This window comes from Ursus maritimus, unplaced genomic scaffold (genome assembly GCF_017311325.1).
Source record: "Ursus maritimus isolate PB19 unplaced genomic scaffold, ASM1731132v1 scaffold_5, whole genome shotgun sequence".
NCBI classification, from domain to species: Eukaryota; Metazoa; Chordata; class Mammalia; order Carnivora; family Ursidae; genus Ursus; species Ursus maritimus.
Window position 1 is genome coordinate 29101786 of NW_024426663.1, and position 13212 is coordinate 29114997.

A 13212-nucleotide genomic window follows, 5' to 3' on the forward strand; every position below is an offset into this window, starting at 1 on the left:
GTGTGATCTCCTGGTGGGAGTTAAAGTCTTGGCTATGGTAGCCTTTTCTGACATCACTAGTGGGATGATTGAGGCATCTCATTACAGCATGGGGAGGTTGGAAGTCTAGGCTCCCACATCAGCCTTTGCTCGTGGGGTAGGAATGAGGCCTTAGTTTTTTTTCTCTGTTGGTAGCTGCCCTAGAGTAGTTATTTTCTAAAAAAATGTCCTGCTAGATTTTCTTTTTCTTGGTCCTTTTGGCTACAGAGAGTAGGGTTTTGGAGGGTTTATTTTATTTGTGCTTGGTGTTTTTGGCTTATCAGCTTCTCTAGTACTCAGTTTCTCAGTCTTTGATATATGTGGTAAACATGAAAACCCAGGGAACTTCTGTTGTTTCATTCTTTGGGTCCTAAGATCCACATCCAGTCTTTCTTCTCTGCCTTTCCTTACTTAAGTTTATTTTATATATAATGTCTCCAGTTTCTAACTGTACGTAGAGGAATAGGGAAAAGTACATCCACTCCATCTTTTCAGAAGTGAAAAGTGTGTTTCAGGTACTTAGTAACAAAAATTACCTCTGAACAGTCCTTGAGTTGGATCTAGGCAGAAATTATTGTCTTCATATGCTTTCTGTTTATTTTTAACACTAAATGCCTGTAGGCAGATTTTATTGTTAGAAAAAACAATGAATTCAAATTAAAAGTACAAAGCAAAAATATAGAGTCAACCCCTGTGGATATATACTAAGTATCAAACTGAGTCTTTCTTGACAACACAGGGATGTACTTAATCACTAGTTTTTAACCTGTCAAGTTTTATTATGATTTCCTTTATGCATACTGCAGTTGAAACAGGACTCTTTGATCCAGTTACAAAGTGACTGATAATGTATAGAAATAGTTCTCAGGTTTTAGGTAATCTTCCGTTATAGGCTTTGTTAGAGTCTCATGGTCAAGTTTTGCCTTTGGTCAGCTATGGATATGTCTATGGGGATTTAATATTTTCAGAGGTTTATTATGTAATATAAAAGAAGTATTATCTATAGCACTAAAGGACAGTTATGTTGTTATAAAACATGAGAAAGAGCAGGGCCTTTCTTTTATACATACAGGTAGCATAATATTTTCAAATTCCTTCCAACAGTAGTATTCTGCAGTAAAATACTATCATGATTGTAGATATTAAAAAGAAAGTTTTCGTTATATTTCTTACAGGATGATGGTTTAGAAGACAATGAAAAGAATTTCTATGAATCCGATGATGAACAGAAGGAAAAGACTGACCAAAGGAAGAAGCCATATACTATGGATCCAGACCATAGACTTTTAATTCGGAATACAAAGCCTTTGCTTCAGAGCAGGAATGCAGCGGTATGTTAAAACAAGAAATAATTTATGGATTTTTTTTTAAACAGTGGTTAAAAGTATAGAAGTTCAGTAATCAGTTTTTCAGTGTGCTAATGGAATATTTGTTTGCTTATTTGATCATACACCAAAAAATCAGGTTTCGATGAGATTACTTGGTTTGGTAGTTACATGCCTACTGGACTTCATTTACTTTTTTGTGGTTTTGTTATTTGGCTTTTCCTAAGATATGAGCTCAAGTTGTTTCTCATTGGATTGGAAGACTGTGCATATTTCTCTGTTACTTGGTTGTAATTGAGAATATTTAATCTGCTATCAGTCCATAATATTCATATGAACTTGGTAAGAGTTTTTAAGGGACTAGCACATGAAGAAAGCGTCTAGCATAATGCCACATACTTAATAAATTTTAACTGGTAGGAATAGTCCTGAGTTTGTTTTCTTTTGCTTTACATCTTTTTGTTTTAAATACACTTTATATTTCAGAAGAATACGTGTGCACAATAAAAATGAAGAAATAGGGACTAGCAAAACTTAAATAAGTTAAAACATCATATTCCCATCACTCAGAAATCACTGTTGTATCTTGATGCATTTTCTTCCAGACCCTTTTTCTGCATAAATATACATATATTCACGTGTGTTTGTTTACACATACATATTTTTTAAGCCAAGGTAAAAATCATACTGTATGTAGCACTTTTTAAATCTTTTTTTCCCTAGTCAGTCCCCTCTATTTCAATAAAATTTCATCTCATTTAATACCTATTTATTTTAATTTATCTTTTATAAATGGGTGATCTAAACCAGTATCTATAGTACCTGGTTATTATAGCTCTTAAACTTCTCAAGTCTTGCAGAATGTTCTTCTGGGTTTTCTCTTTGCTTACTTTTATAGTGCTGTCTAATTTTTTCTTCTGTCCTGTGTGTTACCTGTTAACTGAAAGTTATATCTAAACATTTGATGGAGTCAAGTAAAACATTTTCTTAGTATTTTTAATTAAAAAAATATTGTTAATGAATTGTTCTGTTCAATTAATAAAAACTTTGAAAATGTGAAATTTTACTTGAATTATTTTAAGTTTTCTGATGCCTGCAAATTCAGAGCCTAGAGCTTTGTCTATGTATCTTAGTAATTAGCACAAGTTTTAATCTTATACCTGATAATTTAGTCTCTATATCATTATTAAATAACCATACACAGTAATTTAAAAAATGCTATTTTACTAATGTTGTAAAATGTGGTTATATGTCAGTGAGCCCATCCTGGCCAGATTGTATTTAAGTAGCTGTAACTTGCACCTAAAACTGTCTTTATAATTGACTCACTATTTATTTATCTTTGTCTTGGGAATTGATTTTATAGTCTAAATACTTATCAAAATGTTCTTGAATGGTGAAACAAATAGAAGTAGTTTGTATTTTTTTCCCAGTATGTTTTGATTCCCTACTTATTTGATTGTGTACCAAATAGAGGTAGGTTTTTTTTGTCCCAATATATCTTGGTATGCTGCTAATTTGATGCTGGTAAATACATATAAAGGTTGACTTTTGAAGGATTGTGAGTAGATTTCCTTCTTTTAGCCTTACAGTTTAAGGAGAGACATTGAGAATTTTTTTCAGGAAACTTGGTCAGTGCTGTGTAGATCAAATTGGAGATGGGGGGCATTGGCGGCAGTGTTGGGAGGCTGTTCTAACAATGTAGATGAGGTGATAGTGATATGAGTGGGTAGGAATAGAAAAGTGCTTATAGGATATACTTTATCATGAATGCACATTATTTAACTGTAGAAGGCCTATCTATTTGTATATTTCAGTCATTTTGGACTTAGGAGATACGGGAGCTTCCCTCTTGGCTTTTACAAATTAGACTATAAATTTCAAATTCTGGTTATGGAAGAAACCTTAAATTTTTAGGTTTGTAAATACTAGGGGAAATGAAAAGTATGTACCCCTTGTGGGATTGAGGGAGTGTCCTAATTAATACATTAGAAGAGATGACATACTGAGTGGCATCTAGAATCTTAAAAGCATTGACATATACAGAAAGTACAGTTTACCTTCTTGCCAGTAGCATTGAACTACTTTTAATAGAAAAGGGCTTAATTAATTTCTGTAAAATACAATACAATTAAGTTTCACTTTCTTTTCTATTTATACTAATACTTATTAGCCAACTGTATACTTTAATATTTATAAAAATGACAATCACCTACTTGTAGATTAAGTCAGTCATAGAGATTTTATTTTATAAGATTTTATTTTTTATTTTCTTCAACATTTAAAAAATAGTTTTATTTATGAGAGAGAGAGAGAGTGCACGCACGTGAGCATGAGATGGGGGGAGGGGTAGAAGGAGAAGCAGACTCCCTGTTGAGCAGGGAGCCTGGCGTGGGGCTCAATCCCAGGATCCTGAGATCACAACCTGAGCCAAAGGCAGACGCTTAACCGACAGAGCCACCCAGGAGCCCTTATTTTATAAGACTTTAAATTTAGGAGAGTTTGTTCTGTAATTACAGTGTATTTGTGGATCACAAGTGAAGAAATAAAATATCCTTAAATTCCTCAAATTCTCAAGTAATATCTGAAAGCTATAAATCAGCGTTGTAAAAAAAAAAAAAAGTATAACAAAGTGCCAAACAACAGTAAATTTGGGACTCTGTGGGAAAAAAAGGTTTTTTGTTTTTGTTTGGTTTTTTTGTTTTTTGTTTTAAAGATTTTTTAAATTTATTTATTCGACAGAGATAGAGACAGCCAGTGAGAGAGAGAACACAAGCAGGGGGAGTGGGAGAGGAAGAAGCAGGCTCATAGCAGAAGAGCCTGATGTGGGGCTCGATCCCAGAACGCCGGGATCACGCCCTGAGCCGAAGGCAGACGCTTAACCGCTGTGCCACCCAGGCACCCCTGTTTGTTTGTTTTTTTAAACTCTCTTTGCATTTGTCACACATGAAACTCTGCATTGGATCACTTTTCAGTTTGGACTTTTGATTTCTGGATCTAAGTGTAGAGGCATGTAGGGGAAACAGTACTCTTATATTGTATGACAGAAGTTCTCATCACCCTTATAATGGCTTTGAAGCAAAGACTTTTTAAGGTTCTGTATTTTGAAAAAAAAAAATTACTTCAAATGGTGCTGTTTTAGAGGAATTGTTTTAATAGAGTTCATTTAATTATAATTTTAATGTACTGATTTTTAAAATTTTCAACTTATTACTTTTCCAAAAGTATCTGGGCTTCATTTGGAAAGGCATACTTACAACTTTCAAAATATTCCCAATCTCAGAGCAACAGCAGAAGAGTATGGGGTTTGGAGTGTTATGTAAAGCTTTGCTGTGTACTGACTGGCAGACTTTGGGTAGTTCATTTAACATCTGTTTTCTGATAACATCTATTTTCTTTTCTGAGAATGTATTAGTTTCCTGGGGCTGTCATAACAAATTACCACAAACCAGGTGAATTAAAATGACAGAAATGGGGGCGCCTGGGTGGCTCAGTCGTTAAGCGTCTGCCTTTGGCTCAGGGCATGATCCCAGGGTTCTGGGATTGAGCCCCGCATCAAGCTCCCTGCTCCGCTGGGAGCCTGCTTTTTCCTCTCCCACTCCCCCTGCTTGTGTTCCCTCTCTCGCTGACTGTCTCTCTTTCTGTCAAATAAATAAATAAAATCTTTAAAAAAAAACAAAACAAATGTATTTTCTCACTTTTCGGTGAGAAAGTGGAAGTCCAAAATCAAGGCATCAAAGGGTTGCCTCCTTTTGGTGGCTTTAGGAAGAAACTGCTTTTCGCTAGTTTATAGTGGTTGCCAGCAGTTCCACACTCAATGGCTTATAGATTCATCACTCCAGTCTCCGCCTCCATCTTTACACTGCCTTCTCTGTGTCCCTGTGTGTTCTTTTCTGTCTTTTATAAGGACACTCATTGGATTTGGGGCCCACCCTAATCCAGTGTGATCTCATCTCCATCATTACCTTAATAATATCTGCAAAGACTTTTATCTGGGTAAGGTCACATTCTGAGGGTAGTTACAAATTCTTGGGAGGACACTGTTCAGCCTGCTTTACAGGGTAGCAGGATATTCATCTTCACAGGAATTTTGTAGGAGTGAACAATATGTGAGAATGTACTTGGAAACTGTAAATTGCTCCCATGTTAAATGTTCTTACTGTTTTCATACTTTATCTTTTAGGTGGTTATGGCAGTTGCTCAGCTGTATTGGCACATATCACCAAAATCTGAAGTTGGCATTATTTCTAAATCACTGGTGCGTTTACTTCGTAGTAATAGGTAGGACATGATTTTGTTTTTTCTTTTGTATTCCTTCAAAAGTAATGTTTGAACAAATGTAATCTGTCTTTCAGACATTTATTACATGACTCTGTGTTCTATCTGTAAGATTTCATACTTAAGGAATCATCATACAAGCCTTTATATAATTTATCTCTAAGTTCATGATAAATATAAAATTTCTTTTAAACTCAAGCTCAAAGAGATTGAAAATATTTTGACAAGGTTTAAGATCAGATTTTTTTTTTTAAGATTTTATTTATTTATTTATTTGACAGAGAGAGAGAGACAGCCAGCGAGAGAGGGAACACAAGCAGGGGGAGTGGGAGAGGAAGAAGCAAGCTCCCAGCAGAGCAGGGAGCCCGATGCGAGGATGCAAGGCTCGATCCCAGGACTCTGGGATCATGCCCTGAGCTGAAGGCAGACGCTTAATGACTGAGCCACCCAGACGCCCCTAAGATCAGATTTTTGTCATTGTTTTGTTTTCTGTGTTTTAGGATTATAACATAGTTTCAGCTATTTAGCTTACCCTGAATATTTTGTTATAATTAGTTATTTTAAATTAAAAGTTTCTTTCATTGAGTGCTTACTTCTGCTAATAGAGTTGGGTGGAAAAGATGCATGTTTTTGTCTGTAACATGACCTTAGTGCCACAGCAAATTAGCCCTAGACTGACTTTTGCCATTCCTTAGTGAGATCCTTTGTGTTCCTAATCTTTCTTGTCTCTATACATGGTCATTCTTTTCCTTTTTCTCAGCTCAGTAATTTTTCTTTTCTGTAACTAGTTCAAAGGTTATCAGAAGATTCTGGAATGCATCTTTCACATGAAGCTTTATACCAGAGTCACTTCTACCTTCATTTTTTAGATATTTGGACATAAAAGAACACGACTTCTTCTTTTTTTTTTTTTTGAATCTGTGTTTTCACTCTGGTTAGAACTGAGTAACACAATGAGCATCTAATCAAGAGTTTGTGTTAATGCTATGGTCATGTTTATTCTGTTAGCCCTAAGAATACCTTCCTTGCATGTGTTCAGAGCAGCTGTAGTATTGGCTTTATATCTTAGGAATACAGTATTGTAAAATAGGTTTTAACTTTTCCTCATGATGAATCAAATCTTACTTAGTAGTAGTTTATAGGAAAATGTGTTTAAAAAGAAGACATAAATATCTAAAATTTACTAAAAACTTTTTAATATTTGAATTCAGTATGAAACTTACTGTTTTGATTTTTTTAATATACTGTTTACATAAAGGTACTTAATTGGAAAATATATCCAGTGAAAATTCTCCTTTAATTTTTAGGGAAGTACAGTATATTGTCCTACAGAATATAGCAACTATGTCAATTCAAAGAAAGGTATGTAAATTGTGAACACATAATTCAAGAGAGAAATGAATGCATTAGTACCATAAATGTATTTATATATTTCTTTTTATAATCTAGGGTATGTTTGAACCTTATCTGAAGAGTTTCTATGTTCGGTCAACTGATCCAACTATGATCAAGACACTGAAGGTACACATGCTTTTATTTTTCAGGTACCCTTAGTACATCTTTACTTTGAAGATACTGCTTGTAGCTTCTAGCATCTGCAAAATGGAGATCTGCTTTTTCAAAAACATGGATATACATTTAGGGATTTTCTTTATGCTTTCTGAACTTAATTATTATATCCAGTTACTGCTGCATCCTAATAATACAAAGTTTATATGTGCTACCTGCACCTTGAATAACCCATCGTATACTGGACAGAGAGACAAACAGATAATTTCAGCACTATGTGGTTTTCAAGTGATATTTTAGAGATTTGAATTGAGTACTGTGCAGAACAGAAAAATGGGGTTAATTCCCTAGGATTTAGGAAAGACTCGTGGAAAAGTTGATGTGTGACTAGATCTTAAAAGAATAATATTTTTGCGAATTTTTTTGTTCTTGGTTGGTAGATTGAATGGGAGGTGGATGTAGGGTTGGGAGTAGGAGAAAAGAATTTGTGCTAACAGAGATGATGAAAGAGTTTGTGTTCAGGGAGGGAATAATAACTACATTAGAGAACATAGGGATATAAAGTTATTATAATTAGAACAATGATATTTAGACAGAAAAATAAGTGGGGTAGAATAGAAACCGTGGAAACATCCATGTATATGAAGATGTACTATATAATAGAGGAGACCTTACAAACCAGTGTGGAAAGGATGGACTTTCAGCATATATTGGGATGATTGGTTATTCACATAGAAACTGGGTTTAATCATAAGGAAATCTAATACACTTCCAAATTGTAGGATGTTTTAGAAAATAAGTGGTTTGCAGTTATCAAAAATGTCAAGATTGAGAAGGTCAAAAGAAAGATTGAGAAACTTTCAGGCCAAAGGAGACTAAAGATAAAACTATTGAGTACAATATCTGATATTGAATTGGATCCTTTTATTATATATGATTGAGATAATTAATGAAACTTAAATGGGAGTGATGATTGTATGGATGTATGTATAAGCGTTAATTTCTTGATTTTCTTGATTCTATTGTGTTCTGTAGGACAATGTCCTTGTTTGTAGGGGATATATGCAGAAGCTTTTGGGACGATGTGGTGTCAGATTGGCAACTCTCCAGTGACTCAGCTCAAAATAGTTCTTTTTACCCTTTCTATATGAAATTGTTTTTTAAAAATTATATGAAGAATGAAAATGTTTTCATCAAAATAAAATGCAAAGTGAAGCGGTAATCTGGGGAAAAAATATTCCCAGTACATATATCCAAAAAATGACTCATACTCAAAATATATAAAGAACTTCTACAATCTATCCCTTTTAATTGGAGTGTTTAGACCATTTATTTTTAATATAATTACTGATATGGCTGTGTGTATATATATATATATATATATATATATATATATACACCACACATACATCTTGTGTTTTGTTTTCTATTTGTCCCTTCTGTTCTCTGTTCATTTTTCCTTTTTTATGCTTTCGTTCAGATTATTTGAATATTTTTTTATGAGGAAGAACTGAAATTTTTTTAGTGAGCCTATTGGAGATAGACTTTTAATTGCATATTCTTAAAACTCTGAATCCGGAAGAGAGAATTAAAATGTCCAAATATTTGGGATGGTAGGATGAATGAGAACAAATCAAAAGAATTGGTATCTAGAAAACACAGGTATTACATGGAGGGCAAGTTGTTTTCTAACCTTATTAATAAAGGAAAAAAAGTGCCAAACTACCTTAAATTGTTTAGGTTAATTTGATATAAATTGTAAAGTTGGGACAAACAGGGAAGATGTAGGATTCTCTTTTTCCTAATTGTTTTTTAAGCATATGTAATTACCTGTTCTCTTTTTGGAGATGTAGGAAGACAAAATTTACCAGAAGGGTATAATGCCTCATGACATTTCTAACAGTGTCACTTTTTAAAAACAAAAATTACCTTTCTATTAAATGCCTGGTCTTTATTAATCCTTTTTTTGTGTGTGTTTTACAATGCTACTGTCTCTTTTTTCTACTGTAGCTTGAAATTTTGACAAACTTGGCAAATGAAGCCAACATATCAACTCTTCTCCGAGAATTTCAGGTTCGTATACAGTGCTGATTATAAAATAACTTCTGAAACATTTGTTTGGTTTACAGTCATATATACATCTTTTTCAATTTACAGATAGGTAATTTGTTAAACAGTGATTTGGGACAAGATTGAGAACTAAGAAATTTATACATTTTCATGAATAAACATTAACTAGAAATTTAAAACTTAAGGGAAATGAAATAGTAGTCCCTTTCATGTTTTCATAGAATTTGAAAGACTGGATTATAACTGTTTGTTTGTTTGTTTGTTTGTTTGTTTGTTTTAATTATGTTACTGGTAAGGATTCTGTGTCTCTGTGCTGTCATCATCACTAGTCCATTCCATACTCTGCATTCCTGAAAGTGGCTTCACTTCTTATCTGGTTGTCCTGTTTAATTGAAATTGACCAATCACTCTTTCAGATAGTATTTTTGTATGTATTTTTAGTCTAAAATTGCTCCTATCATGATGTTTTTATCATTGTTTTTTTGTTTTGTTGTATTTTTAGTCTAAAATTGCTCCTATCATGATGTTTTTATCATTGTTTTTGTTTTGTTTTGTTGTACTTTTTAAAATCCTTAATGCTTATGGATGAGGTGCCTCCCAGCTACACACCCTTAAAAAATATTATCCAAAAATTATCTCATGGATATATGCCCTTTAAGATGGAGGAGTCAACTCTGGAGACTTAGTGGTAGAGGATAGCAATAGAAAACCTAATATCAGTTTTATGAATTTTGTACCTCATCAGCAGTTCTCTTAGTAAAAATATACCACATGCTACATGCAAATCACAATTTTTGTTAACTCCCAACTTTTACAGATTTTATTTATTTTGTTACTATAATCCTCCTGTATACCCATATTAAATTTCCTTTTAACTAAATCGATATTGTATTTTTTTTTAACTGTGTGATCTTATACTTTTAACAGGAGTAGTAGAATATTATAGTATGTCCATAATTTGTAATTTTATAACTGGAGTTGCTGTACTTTCATGCCATGTATTTTTCTAGAAGAATTCCTTGTAAAATTAGGATGCTTTGGGGTGCCTGGGTGACTCAGTTGGTTAAGCATCCAACTCTTGATTTTGGCTAAGGTCATGATTTTAGGGTTGTGAGATGGAGCCCCATTTTTGGGCTCCGCACTGGGTGTGGAGTCTGCTTAAGATTCTCTCTCTCTTTCTCACTCTGCCCCCCCAAAGTAAATAAATAATTCAAAAAATTAGGATGTTTTGGATACCCAGTCATCTTATATTTATATATGCCAGAAAATAGAGTATCTCAAGTTTTTATCCAGTAATTCATAGCTATAGAACATTGCTTGGATTTCATTTTTACTTCATTTTTAAAAGTTTGCTTTTATTTTATTTTTTTTTTATTTTTTAATTTGTGTCTCATTGTTTCTGTTTGTCCCTTTTCTTATTGTAGGTAATCTGTTTGGGTGTCCTTTTGCTATCAACTTCCAGCTTAGGTCAAGTTTACTGGGGATGTAGGCAGTGAATCTCAGGCAATTTTATGGCATTGTTTAGTTATACAGAGGTGACACATTGGACCTATTTCAAACTATTGGTGATCCAGCCATTTCAGTTAATATCAGAATTTTCAAGAAGGTCCATTGTTCAGCTAGACTTATTCTTTCTTTATGTATCCACTTTTATCACTGTCAGTATTTGTACCTCATTTGTGTGGTTTATGGGTTATATTTATAGGTGTGTACAGTTTACTTATGAAAATAACTTTATGAGTAAAATAGAGAATTTTCCGAAGACTTATTTTTCCTAATTGAGGAGATTAGGTCATTAACTGGGAAGTGGTTTAAATACAATTGATCTTTCCTACATGGAACTAAGAGAATTTGTGTAATTTATTTCTTGAATATTTAATCCTGTACTTGGTACTGTTCTCACAAAATTTGTATGGTTTTAGATATCCTTAGATTTTCTCTTCCATTTGTCATTTTGGCACCATTTAAATGTACATCCTTTTTGGCATGTTAAATAACCATAATGCTAATTCTACATTACGTACGTCTCATTTGAGGTTGGGAATCTTTTTTAAAAAATTTCAGTTGAGGGGGCTCCTGGGTGGCTCAGTCGTTGGGCATCTGCCTTCAGCTCAGGGCATGATCCTGGCGTTCTGGGATCGAGCCCCACGTCGGGCTCCTCCACTGGGAGCCTGCTTCTTCCTCTCCCACTCCCCCTGCTTGTGTTCCCTCTCTCGCTGGCTGTCTCTCTCTCTCTGTCAAATGAATAAATAAAATCTTTAAAAAAAAAAAATTCAGTTGAGGGATCCTTGGCTGGTTCAGTCAGTAGAGCATGTGACAGTTGATTTCAAGGTCATGAGTTCAAGCCCCACATTGGGAGTAAAGCCGACCAAAAAATAAATAAATAAATAAATATTCAGTTGAAAATGGGATTTTAAATTTTGTTTACATACATTATAATATATAAATATAGATATGCATATTTAAAGTATATTTCTGTAAACAATAAAAGCTCAGTTTTTAAATTAAAGTTATAATCAAAGTGAAATTCTTTAGGGCTGTATTAAATTTTGTAAAGATCTTTTAACTTCCTGTTGTTAAACAGTGATTTCTTTTTAAGTTTATATAAATACATAGTTTACAGTATGTTTTTAAAACATTCTTTTAAAGAAGATCTCTTTCAAAAGTATGGTATTTTGTTACAAACAGTATTTTTAAAGTCTTTATTGAAATACTGCTCATTGTAGCTATCATAGTTTTACTACCATTCAGATACCATTTTGAAAATGTTTGTCATTAGTATATTTGTCCTTTTCCTCCTCTTCTCCCAACTTTAGATTTAGTGTCTCTGAAAAAGCAACCCTTTTTTTCATAGATTCACAGATGCTGCTGGTTAAATGAACTGAAACCTCCAAAGAGAGAGTTCTCATCATCTCTTTCAACCTTGCACTTAAGCTAATTGCTGTCTTTGGGTGACTGCTCCCCACTATCTGTTTTGGAGTCACAAGCCTCTGTGGCCACAGGTGAATGAACCTGGCTTGAAAATGTGCCTCTTCCCTAGGCACATTCTTTAAGTAAAAAAAACAAAATTAAATTAAGCTAAATCATTAGTTGGACCTGTTGTGCATATAAATGAGAATATTATATATTATAAGATTTATATTTTTGGCAAAACTTAATATATCTTTTTGTTCACTTGATGGTACCAAAGTATAAACTAATTGAAACGATATTTTCTAGACCTATGTGAAAAGCCAGGATAAACAATTTGCAGCAGCCACTATTCAAACTATAGGCAGATGTGCAACCAACATCTCAGAAGTCACTGATACATGCCTCAATGGCCTGGTATGTTTGTTGTCCAACAGAGATGGTAAGTTGACAATTTCATTTTATTTTCAAGTAATTTATCATTTGAGTGTTCTTGGCATGATCTTCAAATTGTAACATTTTTTAACATTGCATTTTATTGTTTCGTGTATGTCAGTAGCATGGTCGTGTTGAGAGTAGCATTTTATCCTTGAAATACAAAGACACATGCACACAACACACACTTTTGTGTTGTTTTAGTAAATTAGATAATAAACTTCCAGACAGTATTTGTTTTTCCTAAATAGAACGAAGAAAGTGTAATTTGTTTATTTTATTTCTTCACAGTTTAATCACCTTCATTATACCCTTTCCACAAAGGTTCTATTTTACTGCTTTTAATGACACATAAGTCATGTATAATATTGGTTCACCTGCAGAGGGTGCTAAAACCAGGCAAATGACTATAACATGGAAAAGTGGCTAGATCAAGAAAGCATGTTTTAGTATGTACCTTCAAAGTTTTTTCAGAAATTCATCTAATAATTTTATATTCAATATTAAACTCAATTTAAAAGTTATCGGTTTGCAACAGCTTTGTGTTTTTAAGCCAAACAACATCTAAACATTTTGTAAAACTGGATAGGTGATAACCAGTAAAATGCATAATCTAGTTTTCATATTCTTCTGTGGTAAAATGTCAGTTATTTCTGTGGTATGGCTT

At 33.4% G+C, this 13212-nt stretch overlaps 1 protein-coding gene across 1 annotated transcript in view; it reads left to right on the plus strand.

Annotated features, from left to right (window-relative positions):
• AP3B1 (adaptor related protein complex 3 subunit beta 1) overlaps positions 1–13212 on the plus strand; it is a 248293-nt gene that overhangs the window by 100428 nt on the left and 134653 nt on the right. The window contains exons 8-13 of the mRNA XM_040622153.1: positions 1194–1349; positions 5527–5624; positions 6929–6983; positions 7071–7142; positions 9141–9203; positions 12420–12552. Of these exons, the coding sequence (XP_040478087.1) occupies positions 1194–1349; positions 5527–5624; positions 6929–6983; positions 7071–7142; positions 9141–9203; positions 12420–12552 (577 nt within the window). The remainder of the gene's footprint in view (positions 1–1193; positions 1350–5526; positions 5625–6928; positions 6984–7070; positions 7143–9140; positions 9204–12419; positions 12553–13212) is intronic.